Source organism: Pezoporus flaviventris, unplaced genomic scaffold, assembly GCF_033815535.1.
Source record: "Pezoporus flaviventris isolate CSIRO_AGI_PZ_B2104156 unplaced genomic scaffold, CSIRO_AGI_Pfla_v1 ptg000045l, whole genome shotgun sequence".
Taxonomy (NCBI): Eukaryota; Metazoa; Chordata; class Aves; order Psittaciformes; family Psittacidae; genus Pezoporus; species Pezoporus flaviventris.
Window position 1 is genome coordinate 11,417,456 of NW_026892593.1, and position 27,721 is coordinate 11,445,176.

At 38.6% G+C, this 27,721-nt stretch overlaps 1 protein-coding gene across 10 annotated transcripts in view; it reads left to right on the top strand.

The window, feature by feature from the left end:
- KIF21A (kinesin family member 21A) overlaps window positions 1–27,721 on the top strand; it is a 90,868-nt gene that overhangs the window by 13,860 nt on the left and 49,287 nt on the right. For 9 of the 10 annotated variants that reach the window (XM_061467456.1, XM_061467458.1, XM_061467462.1 and 6 more), the window contains exons 2-7: window positions 16,934–17,156; window positions 18,423–18,605; window positions 20,280–20,429; window positions 21,112–21,246; window positions 23,790–23,957; window positions 25,824–25,939. In XM_061467456.1, the coding sequence (XP_061323440.1) occupies window positions 16,934–17,156; window positions 18,423–18,605; window positions 20,280–20,429; window positions 21,112–21,246; window positions 23,790–23,957; window positions 25,824–25,939 (975 nt within the window). Of the gene's footprint in view, window positions 1–16,933; window positions 17,157–18,422; window positions 18,606–20,279; window positions 20,430–21,111; window positions 21,247–22,054; window positions 22,097–23,789; window positions 23,958–25,823; window positions 25,940–27,721 lie in introns of those variants that run through there. The other variant, XM_061467464.1, reaches the window with a different exon arrangement.

Here is a 27,721-nt window from a genome sequence, read left to right on the forward strand (position 1 = left end):
TATATTACTACCCGTCAGGGCAGGTGATTCTGTATACCTTGTATACACCAGTGTTCTCACTTGTGTGCGCCAGTGTGAGTAAATGCCCGGTTAAGGGACACTGTCTATCTTGCTTCCAAAGTTGGAAATAAGTAATCCATGTGACCTTATTTCAGGTATTTTTCTTCAGTGACAAGGTTAAGCTACAAAGTCTTTGGACATTTGCTGCTGTTTATAGGGTGAACTCTGGTGTTGAAGTATCAATGACCCTATCTTCTGAGTTCAGGGACACTCCTATGGCTTATTGATCTAGGTACAATTGGAGCAAAAAGGTAGGGTATATCCTCAATTACTTTGTAAACGGCTGAAAAGTCTTGTTACCACAGGAAATGGACTTCCTAAGTTCTCAGTTTCTTTCCCCCCAGCTAGGTAGGAAAGATAAGAGGGTGTAGAGCCAGGGACTTCCCAGTTTTATTTTGAAGTATGGAAGATTCAAGGACAGCCAGAGTGCTTTTCTTCCACAAATCTTTCTGAATATCCTTATTATGTGTCATCGCATACAGGACTTGTTCAGTTCTGTCTACTTGTGACTGATGCAGAAATCCCAGGAGAACTAGATTACAGAAGGACCTTTCTTATGAGGGGTGGGGGATTTTATGTGGGGTTTTGCTTTTTTAAAAGGGTATTTATTTATTTTTGTCCAGGTTTGAGACACTTGTTTGAGTCCTGGACTAGCTTGTTTGCTTTAAATTGCGAGATAAGGTAGGTGGCAAAGGACTTCAACTGTCAGAATTGATGTTTTTTTGTTGTTTTAGTTTTTTTTTTTTTAAATGCCATGGTTTAAGCAAGAATTTCTAAAGGTGCTTTAGTAGTTCCTGCTGTGACAGCGAGTTCCAGGCAGAGTGTCACTGCTGTACTCTTTTCCAGCTGCTGAGTCTTTGTGTTGCTCCGTTATTTTTTTTTCTGCCTTTGCATGACCCCTCTGCCAATGCTGCTGCTGTAGGTTAGGGATCAACAACATAAATACAGTGGCTGCCTGGGAATGCAGGGCTTAAGTCTTGTTACACTGAACTGAAAAGTGTTTGTGATACCTCCAGAGCAGGATGATGATGGGTAGTATAGAAAAGACAGAAGAGGTTGTATATGCTTTTGATCCATTCTGACACTGGTAAGGTTATCTGATGTACTGTGTAACAGTCAACTGGATTTGATTGAAAAACCCAATTATGTGTTTAGTTAAAAAAATGATTGTATGTGAAGTGCAGCTAGTGCTGAGCTCAAACTTCAAAAAGCTGGGAAATCCTCTTCTTTCCTTAGTTCCAAGTAATCCCAGACCCTGTCTGAGATCTGTCGCTCACAGTTTCAAGTTGTCTTGTTCCTATTCTTCAACCACTGACTTTAATTCAGTGGTCTAGAAATGGTTAACTCTAAGCTTAATTGGGAAATAAGCTATTTGTAGTTTCCATGGGCCCTAGTAATTATTCATGTGATAAGGCTTACATAAGGGCTGCATTGCAGTTGCACTTCATTTGATGACAGAGTTCTGTATTTCTGTGTAAACAAAAGTCAAGTGATAAAGCATGGGCAAGTAAAGTCTATAACTGAAACTAGGGAGAAAACAAACTTTTCTGTGAGGATCTTAAGGTGGTAGTATCTTCTTGACTGTCATGTTACTTAAAAAAAAAACACAACAAAACCTTGGCAATGTTTTATTTAAAAGAAGAAATGAAAGAGCCTTCATTACTATGATTGTTTCTTGCTTTAGCATTTCTTTAGATTCAGTGGTGAAATCAGTTAAATTGTACAATTAAAACTCTGTAGAGTGAGTTAGCAAAAAGACTAAAACTTAGCACAGAGACTTTTTAGCTTTGACACTGAAGTTCTAAAAAGCAAACTTTTGAAGAATAAGAACCTGTTTTAGAAATCCAGAGATTCTGGAAAAAGTAAATAGTATTGATCTACTAACACTCTTTTAAGACCTTACTTAATAGTTCCTGGCAATTTGTGTAGAACACCAGTTAACTTAAGAAGCTTTGTCTAAATAGTCAATTATTCTTTTTCTAAATATGTTACCTTAGCACATGCTGGAAGAAACAGTCTTTTACCTCTTCTCCCTATCCCTCAGATGTTGCTTGTAGTGTTAGAGGAACTTATTTGAAGTGGAAGCGAGGTTGGCCAAAATACTAGAGCTTTGTTATTGTTGTATGGTGCTTTTGCCTTTTTTTTTTTTTTTTGGAGGCATTCGGTGTGAAAGTAGTGGTTATGGTGGGAAAGTACTGGTGCTGGAGGAAAAGAGTATCAAATAGTTTTAAGGTTATTGATATGTAGATATATCTGTCTGTAGCTTTTAATAAATGTATGGCTCTTTGTGAAATCTTTATATAAGCCTTAGCATAAGGTCCTCCTGGCCTTTAGGCACTACAGCTATGCCATTACTGCGTTTTTTTGTGTGGACTCAGTTTTCCATTTCCCAGCAAAGCTTCTTGTTAGGTATTGATCCTGGAAAACCTTGTGCATTCTCCTCTTAGGTCTCATTGAAGCTAAAACCTTGTTTGGTGTTAAGTGCTCTGAGGAGTGAGGTATTTGCTCATGAGTTTTGTGGCAGGGATGACAGCCATCTCAGTTTTACTGGAGTCCCAATATGTAAACAGTTACTGTAAGCTTAAATTTGAGACAGTTTATTTTATCTAGAAATACTTGTTTTGAAAGCATCTGTGCTACAAGTGATTTGCATTGATGATTTCTGACAGCAGCTGGGAAATGCCTGGTTTGGAAGTATTACATGCTGAGAAGAGCTGATTTCATTTACTCAAGACAATGAAATGGGTTTTGACCCTGAAGAAGCTTGTCAAGGCAGCCTTTTCTTTCTGCCCCCAAGGAGCTGCAGCAGAGCGTTCAGCAGGCAGAACTGATGCCAGGATCAGGTGTTGCTGCCCTGTGTGTGCCGGAGCTGAGGGAGCCTGGCAGAGCAGGGCCCAGGCTAGCAGCTGCACCCAGAAGAGGAGGATTGTTCCAGAAACAGAGGGAGAGCCTCCTGTAAAGCAAAGTAAAATTGAGGGAATCGCTTCTAATCCGTGTGAGCTACCTTGCTGCACGATTTATCTTCTTTTAAAAGTGACTTTGTGTTTATGGATTTGGAGTTCTGGTTGGATTTGTAATCTAATCAGGGAACCTGAGCCCTAATGAAAGATTAAGCCCTCAGCTAGAACACAAAGCAGAAAATGCTTACCCTCACTGCTATGCCAGCACAGATATCAGTTGTTTAAAGCTGATAAAAGTAGCAAGGAAGTAGTTAGCTCTTTCTAGATTTTATTCACAGTGTTTGTCAGGAATCTTGTGAACCTGTCAGTTTACGTTGTGCTGCATTATCAGGGTGCACTTATTTAATGGACGTATTCTGTCCTGGAGCTAAAGAATTTACTGAAATGTACCAGTATTATTTTTATTAGTGGTAATTCCAAACTGCAGGCTTGCTATGGCAGTGAGGTCTGCATGCTAGTAGCAATTAAACCAGTAGAATGACTGTATTTCCACAATGATTTCCACACTGAATTTGTTCAGCCTGGCCAACAAGGACTTTCTACCTGTCTGGAGTGGAAGCTAAACTATTAGACAATCAAGCAGCTTTTTCTAACTTATGTTATCAAAAGTCATAAATATCAAATTTTGTGACTTTCCTGATGAGCAGCAGAACATACTCTTCCATGTTATAAGGTTAAGAACTCCAGTGATGTGTTGGCTGTTATAGTCAGTAAGTTGTTTGAGTAGTTTTAATGGAAAACTAGTAGAAGTAATATTGAAGCATCACATCTTTAATCAGGTTGAAAAGCATTGGTCGAGCATTTTTTAAAATGTCTTCTTCAACCTAAGGCATTGTCTAGTTTGTTTCTCCATCTTTACATAAAGGATGTTCTTCTCTACTGGCAGTGGGGAAACTGAATACACTAGGCAATGTGGAAACATGAAAATGTTTAGAAAGCTTCTGGTTTGTCAGGCATAAAGTTATTTTCCGTGCACTATCCACATTTAGACACAGGTCTTTGTTTTAATCAAATTCCCAATTTTCTGTCAGAACTGTTCTATTAAAGCTTTTCATCATGCTTGTTTCTTGCCCTTCTTCAAGGGTAATCCATCTGAGTGTGTGCTACAGGGGCTTTCTTCTGTGAGAACTAAAGGTGTAAAAATGCATATAATTGGATTTGTCTGTGAGAAGCTACTCCCTGCACTTCTGTATTCCTATGTACATAATGTCTTTAAGTCCTGTATCACACTGGACTGGATAAAAGGCTGAGGATATGAAATGGTAGCAGCTTGGCTCTTGTTGCAGATGTTGCTGCAGTGGAGAGCTTCTCTACCTTCTAGCCTTGGGATGTGAATTTGTATGTGGAAACTGGCTGCCCTGTGAAGTTCCAGGTTCTGGTGGATTTCTTGCACAGATGGTGTTGAGCTGAATTATAAACTTTATGGAATTGCCACCTGCAAACTCGTTTCACTGCTCAACTGTGACCAGTCCCTTTCTTTTGACTTCTGTTGTGATTTAAGCTCTGGTTTGGTTTTTTTTGTGGTTTTTTTTTTTTCCAGCTTTCCATTGGTATTTTTATATAAATCGTGAATATTTTCCTATGAACATTTCCCCTGTGCCCCTCCTCCTCATCCCCCCTCTACCACATCTGAAAATCAGCCTGCACTTAGCAAAACAAAAAATTGTGGCCTGTAGGTAATCAAGTTTTGCACCTGGTTGAAACTTTATGGGATGGTTCTTAGTACCAAGAGGCTTGCCAGCAACTCAGCTGTTGGGGGGGATTGGAAAGTGGGGAGGAATTTGAGGACTGTCAGTTTATATTTGCCCCAAATGGTGCTTGCAACAAAAGAGCATCCAGCATCGTACTGAGCAACCAATTTGGAGTGTGGCTCTATGGAAAAATGATACCGGGTGGATTTATAGCATGGTTTCTTGAATTGCCCTGACCCTGACTTTTTAGGGGCCTTCTTTTAAGGCATCATCTGGAGCCAACAAAGCAGCAAGGTGATCAAGTCACAGGGCAGCATAATACAGTGTCACTGCATAGGAACAGACAGATGGAAAAAGTGATCTTTGGTGTTGGCGCTATTAATGTGGATGTGTTTGCAGCCTTGCAAATAGCATGAATAGACAGGAAAGAATTAAAATTGGGGGTTGACATTCTGACATAAAAAATGTGTAGCTGAACCAGCAGGACTGAGTAGGATAATATTGTTGCTTCTTTCTGTTTTGCAAGTTTTAAAACAGTGCTAAATAAAGCAAGTGGGTTATTTTGCCTTACTGCACAGTTAGGATTTCCCAGCTCAGAGCTTTCAGTCACTGCTTGAACAGTCTACCTTCTGTTTGGAAACAGAGCTTCTGTTCATTAGAAACAGTCAACAATAAATATGAAGAAATTTTCTGCAGTTTGCTTTGGAACTCGGTGGACTGGGTGTTATGGATACCGTTGGTTTTTTTCTTTACAAGGAGTGGCAGAGAAGTCATACAGTGGTTTTTGTTCCAAGAATGTTGCACTGAAAACCAAGGCACTGTTCAGAGCAGATTATGAAAACAGTTTTCAGCTGTCTTGTCCCACTGTGAAGTGTCTGGTTGTTGTTTTAATAGTGTTAGCTAAGCAGTCATTTTGGTAATGATTAATGACAACTGTAATTTTCTTTTAACTGACCTGATCCTCCTTTTCTTTTGTTGTATTATTTGACTGTAATTACTTGGGAAGTGGCTTGTAGCTTTAGCTATGTTGGTAACTTTGTGTTTGTTTAGAGTTGGTGAAATGTAATTTTTGGACCTGTGGCTCATCAGTGTAAAGCAACCAACTGCCCTAGACTTGAGAATAGAAAACTGGGAAGATAAAATCTCTGTATGGAGATAAGACAAATGAAAACAATTTCAGTGCTACAGTAGTCTTGGCATGAATGTGTAGTGATTTCTGGAGCTGTAAAGGCTGGGAACATAAGTGTATGTGTGTGGGTAGTTGGGTGTGTGGGTGCTGGTGAAAAGGAAAGGGGAATCTGGGTTAGGGAGGCAATAATTAAGAGTTCTTTCTGCAGACATAAGAAACCCTTTTAACTTTGTTTAAAAATAACAGAATACCTCTTTTTAAAAATTAAGCTATTTTAATGTGAGCTTCTAGAATAGAATACAGTAAACTACTAAGAGGAAGAAATTGAATGAAGCCTGGTGCTGGCATGCCTGACTAGGTGTTTTCAGTCATTTGGATAAATGTGTATTGCATCGGTTATTCTCTTCTGTTTAAAGACAAAAAAAAAAAGAAAATTATGTTCCTGGAATGAATAAACATTGTTTTATTTGCTTATTTCTGAATTTGTGGTGCTTATTCTTGGTTTCCCTAAGTGTGTTGATGTCTTGGAATGTGGGGAAGTTCCTGAAAGTATGTACTTATTCTTAACATATTTTACTTGCATATATGAATTTTTTTATATTATGTATATTTTATATTATATATGAAATTTCTTATATACATGGAAACATAGGTATATACATAGGTAAAACAGTATTTTTTTGTGTGTGTGTGAGGGCGTGCAGAAGTAGTGCCATTGCTCTGCAAGTACGAGTGTCCAACTTTAGCACCAGAAAGTCTCTGTCAGTTCTGTGCCTTTAATTGAAAACACCATGTGGGCACCATTAGTTCATTTGTTGGTGTACTGTGATGCTGTGGGCAACGTTTTTGAAACCAGTTGTCCCACAAAACTGTTTTTTAGTAAAGTTTGACTCTGGTAGTACTACAGTAGTTCGTGTGCTTTTCTAAAGAGTTGACACCATTGATGTTTGTGCTGTGAGTGATGTACTTTTTATGGGCTTGGTGTACTTGGATGTTAGGCTATCCAACCCCCCAGAATACTCTAGTCACTACTGCTTTACCAAGCTACGGAATAACACCTTTTAGATGTAAGAGGAAAAAATGGGAAAACCGAGCAAACCACCCCCACAGCAACAGAAAACCATAGTCTGAGTACCTGCAAACCTAAATTGTTGCCACGTTTAGAATTCAGGGATTCTGAGGTAATTCTGGTATCTCTTGTAAGCCAGGGCCCAATCAATTTATGTTCACAACATTACTTTTGACAGTACTGTTTTATCTCAGGTGAATTCTCACACTCTAAATTTCTGGACACAGTGTCTCAAATACTGGCAGCACTTGTCATGACTCATTACTAGGCTGCTGGGCTGTGCACTCTTCAACAAGCTTTCCGTAAATTCTCTTTTAAGTTCTACATAATTTAGGATGAAAAAAATGACATTTGTTTAGCAGCTTTAATCTCTGCTAAGCATTCAGTCGTATAGCAGAAAGCTGCTACAGAAAGTATGTTCCTTTTCCTGATACTGCCCTAATTACATAATTAATACCAGGCTCTGGTAAGTTTTACCAGTGGCGTGACTCAGCCACTCCTTACAGCTCTATGCTCCAGAGCAGGAATGATGAAGGCTGCTAATTTGTGTGTTATTGCTAAATGTTGGAGGGAAAAAATCCCACATAATTTACAAAAGAAATGTAGGGGGTGCCATGCTCTGTTTTGCATATAGAATTGTTTTCTCCATTAATCCTTATCCACATAAATACATTTGATTTCCTAATTGTCTCTTAAGCGCAGTAGTTGTTGATACTGTTTGGGGGACACACCAAAAGACTTTTCTTCCCTCTTTCCTTTTGAATTTGTGATGTGTAAGCTATTTAAGCTGTGTGACCATCAGGTGCTATTACCATAAACTTTTCACAATAATAATCTTTATTAGTGTTCAGTATCGTCAGTGCTAGTAATTAATATGAAACTACACCAATGTAATGTAGATGATGTTTCATACTTCTGTGCATAGGCTTATAGAGCATATAAACTGAAGCATATTTATTAATAGAAACCTTAAATTTACAAGAAGCAAGTGTACTTACGTGAGACAGATTTAATGTGCAGTTTTAGCCAGTTCTTTTTTCCTTGGTTTGCTTTTTGGATATTTGTCTTGGTACATAAATACATCCAGAGCACAGCCATCAAATTGCAGACTGGTTGAACTGTCTGGGAAACCACAGTTTTGGTGACGTGGAGCAGTCATACAGAGCCAGAGGCACGGATGACTGCTTCCTTGTGGTAAATTTTTGGGTTACATGTTTCCCTTGTTTGTGCACTTCCTATGTTGGCTCTGAAGGTGTTTGATTTCTAACAGGCCTTTTGGGGATGTTAAGTTTACCAGAACACCTGCGAAAGTGACATGGCCTTCATGCCTGAACAAGGTATTTGGGGTGCATCTGCTGCTCTCCTGACTGTGGGGTGATGTCCAGAAGTGCAGTGTAAGCACAGTAACAATCCAAGTGTACATAGAGATTCTTAAAGGACTGGAAGCTACCTCCTAAAATATGAACTTAAGTGAGCCAGCATCTTCTGGAGTTCCTTTTTGTTCTTTTTCTTTTTTTAAGATAAAAAACATTCCCAGGGGTTGTTTTCAGAGTTAATCCTTACAAGAAGAGTAGACTGTGAGTGACTTCAATATTTCAGAGTATGTCCACATATTTGCCACAACATGGTGTCCAGACCTTGAGCTAATGCCAGCCGTGTTAGTAGTACAGCTGAGCACTGTGCCCACTGCACTGTAACAGCAGATACTTATGCGTCTTACTCTCTAATATTACTTGTTCATGCCCTTTGAGGAGAGACAGTCCAGTAGCTCCAGGCTTATGAGCTACATGGAGATTAAATGTCTGTAGTCCTTTTCAGCACTAGAGTATGTTTGACCTTTTATTAGGACCAATGTCTATATTCTGCCGCTTTATTGGATGCTACAGGTGTGCCTGCATTCTGTATGGTATGAAATTAGTTTTGAACTTTAGTTTTAGGAAGGCCTTGCTGATAAACAGTAAATTCTTCAAGTCTTAATTCATAAATTAAACTTTGCATGTTTTTTACATCTCATTTTCTCAGTTTTAGATCTCATTTAGATTCTCATTTTTCTCTCATAGTTATTTCTTCTGTAGCTTTTTGAGTGATGAGACACATAACACTAAATGCTCATTTTAAAAAATAGGACAGTAGCACAGTTAAAAAAAATATGTTTGCCTTAGAAATGCTCTTTCCAATATTAGTTTAGTTCTACTCAAACTGTGCCTGTGTTTGGAGGCATTCCAGTTCTGTGCTTGGCAGGCACGTGGAAGCTTATGGTAGTGCTGCTTTTTCACTGCAGCTGACCTTGCCTTGAACTAGAAATAATCAAGGCCTTTACAAATCTTGCAACAGTTGCCCCTTCTGTCTCTCAAAAGTCAAATTGTTCTCGAAAGCTATGGATTTCTTTGCTCACTAGAGAGTAAATTAGTCCACAAGAAACAACAAGGAAGAGGTTTAGATGAAAGCATTGCTTCATATTATAAGGAAAGATGTCTGAGGTTGTCTAGATCTACTGGAGGATCTTTTAGCTCTTCTGTGGGATGTGGGGATGAGGAATGAGTGTGCTGGGCATCAGGAGGTCTGTGGGAGGGCAGGCTTGGGCCTTTCCCCTCCCTCTGTTTGCTTTTCCTGGCAAAAGCATAGGACTGTGCCTGTCAGTGTGAGGATGCCATCTGTGTTGCACAGCCTGCTTGGCTGTTACAGAATTGCACAAGAATTACTCTGAAATCATGCTGCTAAACTGTTTTCTGGCTCGCTGCAGTGGTTGCCTGGAGATGCAGCTATATTGTACAGTGGTTCAGGAACCAAGTGAAAGCAGCAGCTTTCGAAACTGCCTCAGCCTGGCACTGCAAATGTAATCCCCAGCACAAGCAGTTAATGGCAGATGAGCTGACCAGACACAGGCTGCTGAAAAGGGTAATTGTTTTATGAAAATAAATTTGTTTTTTAAAAATAGAAAATAGCCGAAAAGGCTGAGGGTAGAGGAGGAGAACTGGACAAATCTAGTTAGAGCAGAGGTACATTTCCTCAATTTAATCTAATTTAATTCTAGTTTTCCATTTGCTGCTTTCTTGTTATATGCAAACTGAAAGTGACAATCTGCAGCACTAAAAATATCCTGTGTGTGTATTTTTGAATAGGATTTTTGTTTGTTTGCAGTAAAGTAAGTTAGCTATTGAAAACACAATATCTTGGAACCCAGTTTATTTAGTGACTGATTTTGCTGCATGTTTTAAACTAAAGGATTAATGCTCATATGTAGTGGCTACACATGGATTAAAGGGATGCTAATGCCTTTTTATCAATATCTTAATAGGACTTTGGAGTAAAATCTGGACCACACAGAACTTGCTTTAGCTTTGCTGCACTCCTTATACATTTTATTAGGAGTTATCTGAGCTGTCTGTGAAATTTTATTCTCTGGTGTTGCCAAACTTGCATTGAGATGCATATCTACTTAACATGCCTGGTTTCCTGGTGTCTAAAGGCGAGCATCGGTACACATACATAACATCTGCCTCACTTGTGCTTGCTCAGGGACCTGGTGTAAGCTTAGGCAGAGTAACACCTAGAGTCTGCCTAGCTTCTGTGGGCTCTGGGCATACACTGCACCTTCTGGCAGCACTGGGCTCGGTCTGGATCATGACAGCCATGGTAACTTTAGGGAAACATCGATGGGAGCAGTGCCCGCATCTTGGGTGAGAGAGATTGAGTTGCAGTCACAGCAAGCTAGTGCTTGTTGCCGTGGCTGGGTGACTGCGTGTGCCTCTGCCTCCCACAGGTAACCCAGGCTCACAGGGTGGGAGCTGACCCATGGCAGGGGGAGAGACTTGGCAATGTGCTGGGTGGCCAGTTGCCTGAAACTAATGGAGTCCATTCCGAAGGCTGTCAAGGTATACTGGTAGTACAGTATATTTATGGCTTGCTGAGCAACAACTGCCTTGCTGGCACTTGAAAAGAAAAGCAGAAGGCAAATGACCTGGACTTTGCTTGCAGCTTACTGTAACAGCGTAAGGGGGCTATTTTAATGCTAGCACTGGGAAGGAGTGCTGTGTGGTATGGGTTTGAATTTAATATGTATTTTGTGTTATTCTGAAGAGGAGTTAAATCATTGTGATATTTCTTCAAAAGGATTTGGGCTGGCAGTTGAGGTGTTGGCTTGTAGTAATTTTATACTTTCTCTGAACTTGTGTGTATTTCTGGAGGAAAAAAGCAGGGTAAAAGCATTCTAAAACAGTTCAGACTTTTCATGTTTGTTTCACTGGTCACCAAAAACCCTCTTTGGAAATGCTGAGGGGGACATTACAGAAGCACATCAATACTAAAGGTGTTGAATGGTAACTCACCAAATATGAGCATTTTTTTACCTGCTGGTGTTACTTAGCACCATAGATGATTGCCACAGGCAATGGAGGTGCAGGGGCCATTGTGCCCAGACATGCTGGCAACAGAACAGAAACTCTTTACCGTGGTTGATGGTTGCTGGCACAAGCCAGAAGGTTTGTTCCTGTCTTTACTGCTGTGCTAACAAGAGGTAGATCTGGCATTTGTCATGTATTTGTCGTATGTCAGGCTCTTTTATATCTGTATACCTCATTCAGAGGTAAAGAAATAATATTTCAATCACTAGTTCACATAATGCATTCAGGTGCTATAGCTATAGTCTCATTTGGAGGTGCTGATAATCACAGAAGCAAGCAAGATTCTGTTGTGTGCTAGCAAAAATACTGAAAAGCTTATGCAAGCAAAAGTATTAGTTGTCTGTGGGAAGGAATCTGTCCAGCTTTCTTTACCTCCCTCCTTGTGAAGGACTATGTTTAGTGGGAGTGGTTTGAGCATAATTGTAAATGGAATGGGAAAAAGAAATTGCGATGCCAAAATACAGGCAGGAATCTGCTTTCTCTTTTTTTATCGGGTTTGGAGAGCTTTTGTTTGTTTACCAGTTTATATTGCCTGCTACACTTCATTAAAAGTTTTATTAGGTGCTCTTGGATTTAATATTTCATATACCCACATGTGAAACTTAATTGTGTGAAATTTAATAGGTTTGATGTAAGAAGAGAGAGTTGAGTTTACAGGATAACTTGTTTGCTGCTGAGCACTGCACATGGTTTGAGTGGTGTTTGAATGTGCTTTTCTGAGCAAGGTGAAGACGGTCCTTTCCCCACAGCAGAAATTTTTAATGAAAAAGAACTTTGTGGGACTTCACCTTCTTTCCAGCACCCAGCTTCTGGCTAGGTCTTGCTATCTGCAAAATTAATCTGTGATGTATTTTTTCTTTCTGTAAAATGAGAATAACTTGATGCTTTGCCCTTTATAGGTTACCCTTAGAAGTACTTGTTTGCTTATTACTATTCTGTACAGGTGCCTAGAAGGTATGTGGTAAATGTTGTGACAATACCTTTTGCTAGAGTAGTATTTGCAGTACTTTACATGCAAAATAAATTCACTGGTCTCATTTTGTTTAGTATATTAAATGAGGTTTAAGGGATGGCTTGATCATAGATTTATGGAGATTGAGGAAAAGCTAGATAATGGGGAGGTCTTAAATGAACTGTCAAAATTGTTCAGTAGCTGAAAGGAGATGTGTGCATGTATTCCACCTATATCCTTATAAAACCATATATATATATATAAATAATATATACTTATCACTGGGACAGTTTTCTGCCTCTAGAAATAGCCTAAGATAGGATGCTTTTCAGAGGGATATTATGATATTTTTTTTGTTTTGAGGAAGAATCACTTCTGGGAAGTCTAATGTTCGAGCATAACACATGGTATTGACCCAACATTGCTGTAGTCCCTGGACTGTATTATTGGAGTCTGTTCTAGCTGACTATATTTTTAGCAGAGACACTGTGCACCTATTCTACTGAGAGATTAGTGCAATCTAGTGCATTACTGTGACCACCACTGGCTATCTTAGCCTTCCTAATTAGACAGCTTGTCCCTGTGCTGAGGCAGAATAGATTTAGGGGATTAAGTTTCATATGTGTGGCCCGGAGGCTCTGCAAAGTACACGTAAACAAGACTTGGGTGTGTTCATGATTTGGAGGGGAAGAGAGGGAAGGATGCAAGCCAAGGTGGTGTTTGGGTGGTTGCCACATCCAAGGAGATGTGATTGTAAATAGGTAGAAAACACCTGATAGTACACAATTAAGAGAGTAGCCTGAAAAACAGGTGAGATGGGGGCTGCATGGATGAAAAAATGGGTGAAGTCAATCCTGTCCTGGAGAACAATCCCAGTGGCATACAACTAGGCTGGGAACTGCAGAGAGAGATCATTGAAATGAACTCTCACATTTTAAAGCATGGGCGCTGCCTGCTTTGCTGACAGAAGTGACCACATTAAGACATGAAAGTGGGAAAAGTTTGGCTGTAATCAGAAAGAAAAATCAATTTCCAACTGATGTGTGGGGTGGAGGAGGAGGAGGAAATGTTCCTATAGCCAGTGCTGGAACAGAATCTGACTTGCATGAGGACTGTTACTTGTCAGACCACACATTGAGTGCAAATAGTAAGACTTTGAGAGCAGTGAGGCTCATGTAATCCAGTGAGGTTCATAAGCAGCCAGAAATCAGGTTGAAGGTATTTGTTGCTTACTTATTTAAGTCACCGTATTAGCTTGATGCTGAATTTACCAAGAGAGCTATATAGATCTTGGAGCACGAAGTATCCCTTGAGCAGACCTTAGGTTGGGTGATGAAGATCTCCTTTCTGCACACCCTTTTTAGGGAAGATGTCATTCAAACCTGACAGCTGTGATCTCTCTCTTGTTGCTACCTCCCAGCTCTGTGGCAGAGCACGACATTGTGTAAAGGCAGTTACAGAATAAGAAAGGAGTCTGTCTTTGGGGTGAAGCTTTACTGATGTGGTAAGTCTTGCTTTGTTTTCCCTTTGTGCTGCAGATGTGCTGGTGAAATGCTACTTTTTCCTCTTAGCACTGCCTTCAGATTTTGTGGTAAATTAGGGAGGAAGGACAGTGCCATTGCTGCTGGGTCTCTGGTTGTTGTGAGATTACCCAAGGAAGTGACTGTGCTGGCAGCAAGCTGCTAGTAGTGACAAAGATTTCCATCAGCTCAGCTGGTCTCTGGAATGGTATCTTGCTGTGGCCTGATTATGGTTGCATGGAATGCACTTGCAGCTTGCTGCTGTGCTGAGCAGCAGAATGTTCAGGGGTGCTCCCTGGCTTCAAGGCAAGGAGCTAGCTGGGAGGATCCTCATGGGAAGTCTCTGCAGGCTGACATCGAAACTTCTCACTTTAATCCTCTCATCACTGTAATAATTATCATGCAAATCACTGATATTTTTAAGCATGCTGTTCCTCTTTGTGGTCACTCTGAGCCTTTACTTAGTAGTAGAAAGGAGAAAATTATTTGGCACCTGTCATAATTGCATCAGTTATTCAGCACAGAAAATTAATTCTGACCTAAAAAAAAAAGGATGGAAAAACCCTCTTTCTCTTTCAAGTTGTCAGTTTTCATTCTACAAGTTAGTGCTAAAAGCCTTTTGGAACTGGCTGGAAATTGAGGTTGTGATGCATGAAAGGTTACTTGATCTTGAAAATGTGTTATTGGTTTTTAGAACAGGTCTAAGCTTTCTTATACCAGGAAATAATGTGACAAGTACCGCTGGAGCTTTAGGAACACTCAGAGTTCATGCTTATAAGAACAATTGATTGTCTTTGTGCCATCCGCACTGGATTAGTGAAAGAATAAGAGTGCTTAGTCTGAAAAAGAAGCTTGCCCACTGACTTGACTTCTACTGCCTTATTTTAATGCCTTGAATAACTTGCTGAGTATTGGTATTTTCTAAATATTGTGTCATAGACTGCATGCTTTTGTTTGCTCAACTTTCTAGTTGTATAGAAAGCTGTTAAGAAAGGCATATGATTAATTTCCCTTTAAAGACTCTATCTGTCAGGTTTGTGTAGTGGGTACAGGTGCTAGGGGATCAAGTTTGTTAGTGAAGGGGTTATATAAGTCCTAAATTATTTTTAGCATCCTTCTAATTTAAAGAGAAAAAAATCCTTATGATAATGATTGTTATTAGAGAGAATATCTGTGACCTACATTACACACTGTCCTTAAATGCAAACACAGTTTATTTATGCCTATTTTACACATCATATACTCTTCCCTTAATTGTATTTTTCAAAGGTTTGCTTAATTTGCACTTCACACTAGAGGGTATGCTGACAAGGAAGGTGTACTGCCTGATCCTTAATGAACTTTCCATAAAGGAGTTAATGTGAAGAAACCCTTACAAATAAATGATTGTTATTCCCTAGTGCCACACAGTGGAATGTAATGAAGCTTTTAAAATAAAACTTCTGAAGAATACTCCTGATAGCAGTGCACATCTCTGGGTGAACAATTTGCACTCTGCAGAGATACATCATGTTCCATGTGATTCTCTCCCACCCTCATGTTTCTAACTTGACCTGAAGTGTGTGTGCTGGTATAATTTGGGCTAGTCTGCAGCAGTCCACTCAGGGGCGTTGGAGCCTGTCTTTGTGCATCAGCAAGCATTGGCATAGTTGCAGTAGAGCAGTAGGTACCTTTGGTCCCTTATGTTTCGATTAGATTTTTGGAACAAATTTTGTGTTTGGAGTGGAGCATTTTGGCTTAGTTTCCTCTGAAAGGGGTATAATCTGTGCACACTGAAACTGCTCTGTGATCCAAAGTAGCATGTGGTAAGTGAAGATGCTGGGGGAATTTGCTTCAAGACAGCACAACTACCCCAAATCAAACACTAATGTAGTTTGTTACATGCTACGTGGCCCTTAATGCATGGAATACAAAATGAATATGTGCCTTTAAAGTATACTCTGCGTACAGATCTTCAACTTAGACATATGTAACCAAAAGCAGCCATACTAAGGTAAATATAAGTACTTAAAGTTTGATGTAAGTGGAAAATCTATATGAAATACTCCATGATTTTGTATGTAGCTGTACTGCTGATGATTTATCACCCTTTTTATTTATATATATATCTCCTTATTTCTCCCTTGTCTTTTAAGCTGCACACTTTTCTTCATTTATAAATTTGATGCTGCTTTGAGAAGTTACAAATACTTTTTCTTTAAAACAAACAAAAAGATAATTTTGTAAACAAATTATTAGTTAATTACAGCTGGAATAATATGTTATGTTGGCCAGAGTTTTTCTTCCTGATAGTTAACCATTAAACCAGTTGAATCATAAACTTCTACAGTGTTCTTTAGTCACAGAGCCAGTGCATTAAATCAGTTTTGGCAAGTTTGCAAGAGTACTGAGAATGCAGAAGAACTAATAAAATGAGAGAATACAGCTATCTTGAACTTTTTATATACTATCAAGTAGTTTGTCAGAGATGGAGCAAACTGAAATAAAGCCTGAACTTTGCCTCAGTGGGGAAATAAGGTGGAATGAGACGCTCTCTTCTTTAGAACTTGTTAGATATTTTTTTCTTTCCTTTGGAGGTATGCTGCTTCACTGAAACAAACATTACTTGGAAGTGTTTTGCTGTGACAAAGCGCCTTTCCTGTCAAAGAACAACTGAGCCTTTCTGCCTGCTCTTAGCAAGGAGGCCGTTGTTTAAGTTGATATGTAGGTTTTGGGGATCCTTGCTCCCAAAATACTGCTTAAATTATCATCCAATTTTTTCATATTTCTGTTGCTATTAAAATCCATTTTTACAATGAAATCATGAAGAAGTCCGATACGATTTCAAAGTCTGAAAAGGCTCATGCAGGCTACTCTTCACTAGTGCACCATATATGCCCAGGAATGTTCAGCGTTCTAGCAGGTCATCAACTTGAAGATGATGGGTGAACCTTCAGAGAAGACAACGTCATTTGCATGAACAGTTGTAGGAGTGGGGCTCTGATATGGTCAGTTCTGTGGCACCGACAACTGGAAGCTTCCTGGCTTGATGAAAATTTCCTATTTTTCAGTCAGGAATTCTTTTCAGATCTCTTCTTTACGTTGTTCATATGTTCTTCTCCCTGATAATGAGAATTTCTAATAGTTCTTTTTTGTCTTTTCCAAACTAGAATTAGACCACAGCTAGCCAAAGAGAAGATTGAAGGATGCCATATTTGTACCTCTGTCACACCTGGAGAACCTCAAGTGTTCCTGGGAAAGGATAAGGCCTTCACTTTCGATTATGTCTTTAACATAGACTCGCAGCAAGAAGAGATCTATATACAATGTATAGAAAAACTGATTGAAGGTTGTTTTGAAGGCTATAATGCCACTGTGTTTGCTTATGGCCAGGTAAGCTTTACTTTATTTCAAAGTATTTATTTTGACATAAACAGTTTCTTGTGACTGATCTTTTTCTTAAACTATGGAATGCATGAGCCTGGGTTTTAGCATCTTGGATTTATCTTAAATGATGTATCCTGCAGGAGACTGTTTAGGAGTTTGTACAGATTCTGTGCAGAATGGCAGTTGAAACACAGACAATATATAGGCAGTAGAATTAATAGTAATGCTGACAATAGCATGAGTCTGTGTAATTTCTTAATTCACCCCAAATGCAGCAGTACAAATTGGTGGCTGCATCAGTTTTTATGTAGAGATAGGTTGTACTGAGATTCTTTTCTGAGCAACTGTCCATCCCTCTGTGCTTTCAGACACTTTTGGGAAGAGGAGGTTTTTTAAAGTAGATTCTAGTGAGCTTCAGGCCACATTGTTTGTTTGTGGGCAAAATGACTTTTCATAGAGAACACACCTTCTCAGTGCACTGGGTACATATATTACTTCTTAAAGCTGCAATATTGAGCACAATGTAGAGAATGCATTATTGTCTTCTGAATATTCCTTTAGGAATTGATTGCATAAATTTTCCTCTTAGATGCTGAATTTTGTCATTGTAAAGTGTCATATCTGGAACTAGACTTTAGCTAACTCTAGCAGTGTGCAGATCCAGTTTAGATTATGTTCAGCAGGATTTTGTCTTTGACTTTCCTCACTAATTCAGTGAAAACACAACACTGCCTTGTTTTCTATAAGGACTTCACATTTAATTAAATTATCTTCCTAGTGAACGTATGTCTTGTATTCTTCAGTGCTGTCTTATAAATTGAAAACAATGGTAATATTCTACCTGAGATAGCCAGACATCATAATTAAGGGAGTCATTTGATCTACTTCAGATTGCAAATTGAAATTGCAAATGCTGCTTCTACGTTCGAAATATATGCTTTAATTAACAGTCTCTGTTGAAAACATTAACTCTTCTTCTGACCTCAGATATGATAGCTCAAGGGCAATGTAAGCTTAGAAGCTTGTAGGGGAAAGGCTATGAAAGATTGTGCTGGTTCCTGCCTTCTTGTATGTGATCTGTGGATAAACAGTAGATTTTGTCCAACTTTTGCTGTTAATCCCTTTTCACCCCAGAATGACCTATTGTTTTGCATGTTAATACTGTAGAGATGACAGACTGACTTAATAGTCACTATCTAGCATTAATGTTCACAAACTGCATTTCTCTGTGTACTGTTAATTGTTCTAGTGACTAATCCTTTTTCAATTTAGACAGGTGCTGGCAAAACATACACCATGGGCACTGGGTTTGATGTCAATATAACAGAAGAGGAGCAAGGCATTATATCCCGTGCTGTTAAGCATCTTTTCAGATGTATTGAAGAAAAAAAACAAGCTGCTATTAAACAAGGACTTCCACCTCCGGATTTTAAAGTGAATGCACAGTTCTTAGAGGTAAATACAACTTGTGTTTTTTGCGTGTAACTCCATCGGGTTTTTTTAAGCCAATTAATCCTTTTTTTTTTTATTTGGTTGTTACATTTATTTATTTTCCCACAAGATGTTTTGAGTTAATCTTCAAGATTTTAAAAGGACATTTTAGTTTACTTCAGCTCTTCAGAATATGGATAAAGAGTCTTTTTATCTTACTCCAATTATTTTAGTAGTTTTCTTCGCAGAGTTATTTTGAAGTGCAGTAGTCATTTACCCCTTTCTGTAGCACACGTATTTTTGTGGGGCCTGTTGCTCTCGCCTGCTTAATTCTTTACAAAACCTCAAAGCAAGAAAGTGTATATGTATAAAAAACCATCAATTGTACTTTGTGCCTTTGAATAGTCACCATGCTTTGCCTGCTTTTGACACTTTGCCATAGTGTCATACTTTAGCTTTTAAAATCTGTTCAAGAGTTTTGTTATATTCATTTCACTGACGAAGAAACCTTTTGCTTTCAGTATATGAGAAAGTACATTGGGAGAATGCACATCCATTGCAATGGTTCCTTGGCTTTTACCTAGGGACTTTGATCAGGAATTCAATCAGTTTGGCCTAAGCTCTGCTGAAGTTAGTTGGTATAACCAAATTAAAGACAGTGGAAATGTTCCAGTGTACATCAGCAGAGACCTGCTTTTTTGTTTGTTATTTCTTTATTTTTTTTCCCTGATGTCTTCAGTTGGATTTAAACACTTCCTAAAACTTGGAGCGTTCTTATAAAATGATAATCCATCTCCTGTAACAGATAACTACATAGTAATTTCTGATGTCTTTCCTTGTTCTGATATTATTTAGTGACCTAAAAGTCTGATGTGCACAATGATATTGAATTGAAAGACCACTAGATGGTATTTGCCTTCAGGAGACCCAATGAAACAGGCAATAAACACTAAGCAGCCCGAAACATGCAAGAGATAGTTGCTGTTGCTTGTGTGCTTGTGCCTGAAAGTTGTGACTCAGTCTGGAGCACTAAGTGTAGGTATTGCATGGAGGAAAGTACAAAAGCCCTGCTCAAGAAACCATCCCATAGTATTTTTGACCGGTTGGTAGGTGTATTTTTGGCCTGTTGCTAGGTGTCTTTAATAAGCAGCTTGCACAAAAAACTGTTACAGGTTAAATTCCTTCTAGGCCAGGAAAAGTTTATCCAAATGAAGGAGAAACATAGAATTAAGGTGTGAGGGAGGAGATGAGAAAAGGTGTGCTGGCAGGGAGAGCAAGTAGAGTGAGTTTGAAGTGCTTGGTGGAAGGGGGCAGCCAACTGAATCAACAAAAGGAAAGCCCAAGGTCAAATCTGAAGAGAGCAGGTGCCTGCCACAGAAACCCCTGCTGTGGTTGTTTTGCTGGCATCTAGAACCTCCACTTCCCTGGTCCCACCAAAGAAGCTTCTCCCAGATCTACCAATCTGGAGGAAGTTATGGCAGCTTTGGGTGGCATAATAGTAAGGTATGCAGGTGACTTAATTTGCAGTTGCTATATTACCATATTGTCCTTGTGAGTTTGGATGTTTCATAGCATCTATTCTGAGAGCCTGGACATTTTTAGAACTTTCTGTACATACCATGCACAGTTTTGTTAGTTTATGGAGGAATTCCTTCCTTAAATAATATGGTTTATATCTTTTTTTTCTTCTCTCCTCAGCTTTACAATGAAGAAATTCTTGATCTGTTTGATACCACACGTGATATCGATGCAAAGAATAAAAAATCAAATATTAAAATACATGAAGATTCAGTAGGAGGAATTTATACAGTGGGTGTTACAACCCGAACTGTGAATGGAGAATCGGAGGTGATCACTGAAAATAAATAAATAAATTACTCTGTAGCATACCAAATGCATTCTAAAAATGTTTTCTGTATGTTTTGTTAAGCAGTTAAAAAGATAGGTTTCACTTGCCAAATCTGAATTGCAAATTTTCTTTGTTTTCTGTAGCCTTAAGTCTGCTAAATGTTTGATAGTAATTTCCTACCACTTGAATCTGCTAGAAACACACTTTTACTAATAATGTGGTTCTACTGGGAGAGAAAATTTTGGCATGTGTGTAAATCTGGTCTCCCAAATCTTGTATGTGGTGTTTTTTTCCTGTGACAAGAAAGCTTTGCATTATGACTGGTGTGAGTTAAACTGCCATTCGTGTGCATTGCAAATCTGAATACCAATATTATTTTACTGTGTGATTTTGTACAAAAAGTACAAAAATTTCACCTTTTTGCCACAGGTGAATGAAAGGAAGTTTGCTGTCCCCTAGTAGTAACATAGCAACAAGATGGGTACAAAGATCAAAGCATTTTCTTTTAGAAACAGTAGAAAATACTTTTGCTTGCTTAAGTACCTTTCTGCTTTTTGACCTAAAGGAACTGAAATCATATCAAAGAGAAAAAGCTTATTTATATCTAAAGCCCTAAGTGTTACAGGAACACTTTTTGTTTGAACCCCAAACAATGCAATTTACCTCTTGTCTATTTTCTAGATGATGCAGTGCCTAAAGCTGGGGGCTTTGTCTCGAACCACTGCCAGCACTCAGATGAATGTTCAGAGCTCACGGTCTCATGCTATCTTTACTATACACTTATGTCAAACCAGAGTCTGTCCTGCATTTAACACGGTATGTATCTTTGCTGGTTTTAATCGTCACTTTAGTAACCATTTTTCAAAAGGTGAATATTGTTTTAGCAGCCACTGCTATCTGAATTGCACTTAGTAAAGATGCTACAGTCGTCATGATGCTGGATGAGTTTGCTAAGCATTATAATGATTTGATTTAATCTGTGCATATATAACCATCTTCTAGCCAGAGGCAACCATAAAACTGCAACCTCTTACATGAACCAGCCCATTCTCCTCTAGCATTTTCTTCAGTATTTTGTTGCAACATACACAAGCCAAAATGTTAAAATGTAATTTGTCTTTAATTGGGAAAGTGTTTCAAATTGTCTTAGTATTTAGTGGATTTAAGCTTGCAGTCAGCAAACTGAAAACACTTGGATATTCCAGATTAAATGTTGATAGAGCAAGTAGTAAAGCATTTGATTCTGAGGCTTAGTCTATTTATTTTAAATATGTATGTGTTTGGGGTTATGTGCTTAACCTGAAATTTAAACTATGAATGTACATGGAGCTGTTCTGTAGAAGATGTTTCATGTGACTGGTTGGTTGTTAGTTGCTGTTGGTACACCTTGTAAAAAGGGGAGTTCCCCATAAATCCATATTACTTAAAACTACAGTAGCTTCAGGGGGCCTTATTTTGATTTTTCTAAAGGTATCAATTTTAAAATATTTTGCTGAACTCCTAAGTGTGTCTGGCTAGCATTTTACACACAGGTATCAATCTTTCGAGCACACGGAACAGGGAATTGAATTTGTAGTTGTACTTTTTTGGGGGCAGGTTGCTTTTTTTGTAACACTACAAATAATCATTTGCAGGCAAAATGAGTGTCACTCCCTCGTCCTTGGCGGTATGTAGACCTCCTTTATGTACCTGTTAAAAATACTTCTTCCTGGTTTCCACGCTGAACCTGGTGGTGTGGGCAGCTATCTGTCTTCACTTGGGAGGGACTGGTATCGCACTTGGAGCCCAGATAGGGCACCTCAGTCACTGCATGGTGACACTGTCTGTTCAGGGGTTTTGTTGGAAACTGCCCATTTGGCTGGGGAGCAAGAAAACTCATCTGGAAGCCCCATTTCCCTCAGGCTGTCAGCACTGCAATCTGCCTGTTCAGGTGTACTTGTAGCCTTCTGCAACAGCTGAGCCACGCGCAGGACTCTTGCCTGGCTCTGCCGGGCTTTTAACAGATACTTGTGCTAGAGGAATAGGAGGCTGCCTTCTTATGTCAAATTGGCTTGTTTCTCCTTTTTTGGGGGAGATATGAGCAAGGTAATTTGATGGTCTGGAGCTGGGCATTGCTAGATCCTTCATCTGTGAAGACAGCACCCTCTCCTTTCCCTGTGGTGTTAGGAGAGTAGAGGTTAGGCCTGACATTGGCCTCTGAATGCTCCTGGAATATAAATTAATATGAGCTATTATTGGGTGTCCAGGAGAGATGCAGCTCAAGTTTCTGTAGACAACAGTTTTGGGAGACCTTTGTTACCAGGGTAACACAGTTTCTCCTGCTCAGATGACAGCATTGGCTGCTTCCCCTCTGCGGCAGGCAGCCAGGGCTACAGCACAGACACACCATTCCTCACACTGTGTTCACACTATCCATGCTTCTTGGGAGTTTCTGGTTGTACATTTGGCTTAGTAAATAAGCAAGAGTGAAAGCATGCTTTGAGGGCTGCAAAAGAGAGTGTGGGCAAACAGCAGTGTAAATGTCAAAATATCAGAAATAGGGATTTATAGTACAGCTACAATAATGGATAGAAATAAGCTAGGGATTACCTAATGAACAAGGGTAATTTTGCTGCTGTGCTTTGGGACATGAAGTGGAAAGAGTGGCTGAGGCTGTGGTAGCTCACTGTAGTGCAGTGAGGCTCCCCACACTGACAAAGGTATGTGTCAAGTGCCAGTTTTTACAGCTTACTTGGGCTGTGGGGAAGGAACCTCTTCTCCCTTGTTGCCTCCTCTATCCCCATTTTCTGTTCAAGTCAGAAGTGCTGGTAGAGTACTGGCTGCTGGGACTGGCTTAAAAATTAATTCCTACAATAAAATTGAAGAACCGTGCCACAGGGATGCTGGTGATGTGGATTAGAGTTATAAAACAAAATATCTTTCAGTTATTTGGGAGGTTTATGAACCAAGTGGGTCAGGAAATTATATAATTAAGTTTGGTATTTTTAATCAATTTCCTTCAACTGATTTAAGACTTGCCTTCCAGGAGAGGTACAAATGTTGTTGTGCACTTTGCTGAAGACTTGTGTATTTTAATGTATGCATCCCCTCGTCCTCCCATCAAGAAACAGTTGTATCTTATACTTAAAGTAACTGGCATTTACATACATCTGGAGCTGGGTCTTCAAGAATATGTTAGTATGTATGATTAAAATGGTGACAGTTTTTGGGGAGACTGTTATAAAAGAATAACATGATGGCAAGCCTTGTAAATAATTGTTGATTGAACTTTGCAGTAGACAAATGTTAATTGAAAGATAATATGAAATAAGTTAATGTGAAAGATCTTACTAAGCTTTATGGCTTATTCTTTATTTCAGGATAATACCACCGATAACAGAATAATATCAGAGTCTTCTGAGATGAATGAATTTGAAACTCTTACTGCCAAGTTCCATTTTGTTGATTTAGCAGGATCTGAAAGGTTAAAGCGAACAGGAGCTACAGGAGAAAGGGCAAAAGAAGGAATTTCCATCAACTGTGGACTAGTAAGACTATACAACTTGTTCCCATAGGTTGTTGGTACCATCTTTTCTTCCTTTTTTGGATCGCTTGTTTTCAGTAATCCCTAAAGTAGAAAAGTGTTGAGTAAACAAAGACTGAGCTTTGCACAGGATGTGATAATGCACATTGATTCTTTCTGGCTCCTGGCTTGCTAATGTTTTTTCAGTTGTATTAGACCCTAACTAGCAAATTCTAGTACTTATAGCTTATGAAATATAGTTTGTTACTTTAACTTTTAAAATATATTGTAAAGTACCTTCCATTTTTTTAACTTTTATTTTTTAGTGGGTCAAGATCCAAACAATTGGAGAACATTATAAGCAGTTTGTAAGGAGTACAGGCATGTGAAACGTGGGCAATGAGTCAGCTTAATTCATCTGTAAATGCTTGGTTTTTATTACAGTTATGAAGTACAATGTAAAACAACCCCAGGCAAAACACTTACAACTAGAAATAAAATTTTTCATTTATAGCATCACTACTTATTTTGTTTGAGTATTGGGTTTCCATGTAGCTTTTGATTAACTTTATTAAATGTTTTGTTTAACATTTACTCATCTCCATTGAAAAGTAGAGCTGGTTATCATCAGTGGAGATTGTAGTTTCATGTCTTTGTTTTGAGCTGCTTGGCCGAATGGAGGCTCTGTGCAATTCACTTTTACAGGCAGAAATATATGTTTACTTTCTATATGAAAACATGTCTCTTCTGGTCTAGTGTGTAGTACTACAGATAGATATTCTGTAACTAGAATTTTCTTAGTGATTCTGTTGCATGACAGTGGTTGTATTCTGTAGATGTACTGGTTATATTGTATGGAAGAGAGAATTTAGTTCAATTTCATCACTGATTATAAGCACAACAGAAACTTCAGATGATATAGGTGTATCCCTAACAAACAGGATACAGAATGCACAAAGATGAAAATCCGTGTGATAAAAGCAGTATCTGATCACAGAATTTCCATTTACAGTTAATTCCAGGCCTCAGCATTGGGAAACAGATTGAAAGGGATTTAAACACTTCAAAGCAGTCACAGTGTGTACTCGGTTTGTCAGCTGCTGGATGCAGTAAGGCCATTTTCAAGAAGAACTGTCTGTACAGGGTGCCATCTAGAGGAATGCTCTTTAATTTGGCATATCACAGTATCACAGTATCACAGTATGTTAGAGATTGGAAGGGACCTCGAAAGATCATCTAGTCCAATCCCCCTGCCGGAGCAGGAACACCTAGATAATGTTACACAGGATATAGTTGAACTACATGCAGTTGTACTTTAGAAATAGTTTTGCATCCAAATATTTGTTTATAAACTTGAGTTAGACCCTTTGAGCAATGAAATAGGACAGCCACAAATTACACAATTTCAGTCCTTAAATGCTTAAATATTCATCAGACATTCCTCATTTCATACTAGTAAGGATAGTAAGTTCTGTTTTTTCAATGTGAATGCCCATACTTAATTCTAAATGTAGTGTAAAGCAGTTGATAAATACTTTAAAATGAATATAGCTACTGCCAGAAGTGGAGATCAGCTTTAATAATCATTGAAAGTAAGTTTGTTATGTGAAGTAATTCTAACTTTAGCTTGTGAGTGACATGAGAGAGTGCAACCAAATTGTGCAAAGCACTTAGCACTTCCAGATATCAGGCTGCAATTAATTTGATTCACCATTGATAGCAGAAAAGTTCATAGATGTCTAGTGTTAAATGTAAAAATCCTTAGAAATTTTTTAAGTTTCATGAGTATATTTATTTCACAATATGCAGACTCCATTTTTAGCTGTTTTTAAAATAAAACTATTCAGGAATTTCTTCTAACTTATGTGTTACATGATTTGGTGTTTTGTAGCTGGCACTTGGCAATGTAATAAGTGCACTGGGAGATAAAAGTAAGAAGGCAACTCATGTACCATACAGAGATTCAAAGCTTACAAGGCTCCTTCAGGACTCTCTTGGGGGAAACAGGTATGACAAATACAATATTTTATGTGTTTCATTGTGAATGAGCATGAATGAGTACATTATCTTCAGAAAGTAAAATAAACATTAAACAATGATAAAAATAGCCAGTCTTCTCTGGGGGAAGGTTCCAAAGATAAATTACTCTTGTGATAGAAAACATGAGCAACACAGGGAAAAGATTTTGTAAAGATGATTTTGCATTGTTCTTTGTCAGTGCTGTTGTAGCTTTACTAGCCATGAGGCTTTGAGTTAGTTAGACGTTACCATTTGCAGGACAGGTCATTCCTATGAAGGCCTTTTTAGATTATAAATAGCATAAATGGTAAACTTTGTTATTATGTTATAGCCTTGTTAATTACAGCATAGTTTAAAGATGTGATGATTTTCTCCTTCAGCATTTCGGTTACTTTTTTATTTAATGGCACTGAATAGTTTGCTCTGATTTCCATGCACAGGAGCTTAGAGTTGGCTTGCCACAGGCATTGCTAACTTTTGGTAAAGATTGCATACCTCAGGGATATGTTGCATCTGTCCATTTATCTGATGTTGGATTAGAGCCTAATAAAACAAGCATTTCACCAGAATTGTTTGTATGAACCTGTTCTGTATACCTACTGCACATTCAAAGAAGAGGGTCTTTGGCCTCTCAAAGCTTTGTCTAAGCAAACATTAACAAATCTATTAAAATACAAATGTTGTATTTGTAATGTATTTGTAATTTATACCATCTATGAATACAAGAGGGAGCATAGGTGAGTATGTTTTCACAAGGTAGTACTCTCCTTCCTCTATTTAATCAAGCTGACTCCTAGTTTTTTAGGAGGGAAGGAAGTTTTCTGGGCATTTCACGAAGGAACAGGGACAAGTGAAAAAGTTCTTGAATTGTTGCTCTGGGCTTCAGAGAGAACTCTTATCTTAACTGTTATTAAACACCTTGCAGCACTGCAGTGTGAGGAAAAGCATAGAGCCAGACAAAACAAGTAAAATAAAGGCTAGAATTTTCAGAAGGCCCTGTGAAATACAAATTCACTCCTCTAAATGAGATAACAAGGTTTTATTGAGGGGTTCGTATTTCACACCCCTAAGGGAGGAAAAAACTCGAGTTAGGAAAAAAATGGGCAGAAATCAGGAGCATAGCTGCTCTCTTAGCTAGTGCTGGAAATAGCTACCAGTAGCACTTCTGGATTAAATTTGATATCAAATACACTGACTAACAGCCATTTTTTTCAAGCCACTTCTAAAATTGCACTTTTGTTGCAATATTAGTTTGACTCTAAAATATTTCCCCATCTTACAGCTCCACTGCTCCCCCACCTGGAGAAATTACAGTTTAGTGTTGGGGTTTAACCCCAGCCAGCAGCTAAGCCCCCCACACAGCATTCAACAGCACAGATGTTAAAGTTGTGGGACCCCCACATCATTTTTATTTTTGTGATAGACATGCTGAGACATGTCAAATAAGCATTTTGCTGTTCAGGAAAGAGTTATTCATTGTAGCATAGTTTCCTCTCCATGCTTTGGCAACCAACAAGTGTAGGAAAGCTAAATTTTAATAAATGTGCATTTATTTTCCTTTCTGGGAAATCATATTGTTAGATTTCTGTTAGTGTGTTCCTCAGCTTTCCAAATTTCACCCTAGGTATCACAGTCCACATAATTTTTTCTTTGCAAATTCTTAAGGTTTTCTAGTAGAGAGGCAGGTTAGATTGCAGTGAATCCCAAGTTAACAATGATGCATTGTATCACTGCACTATTGTCACCATAATTCTGATTTTAAATATAATG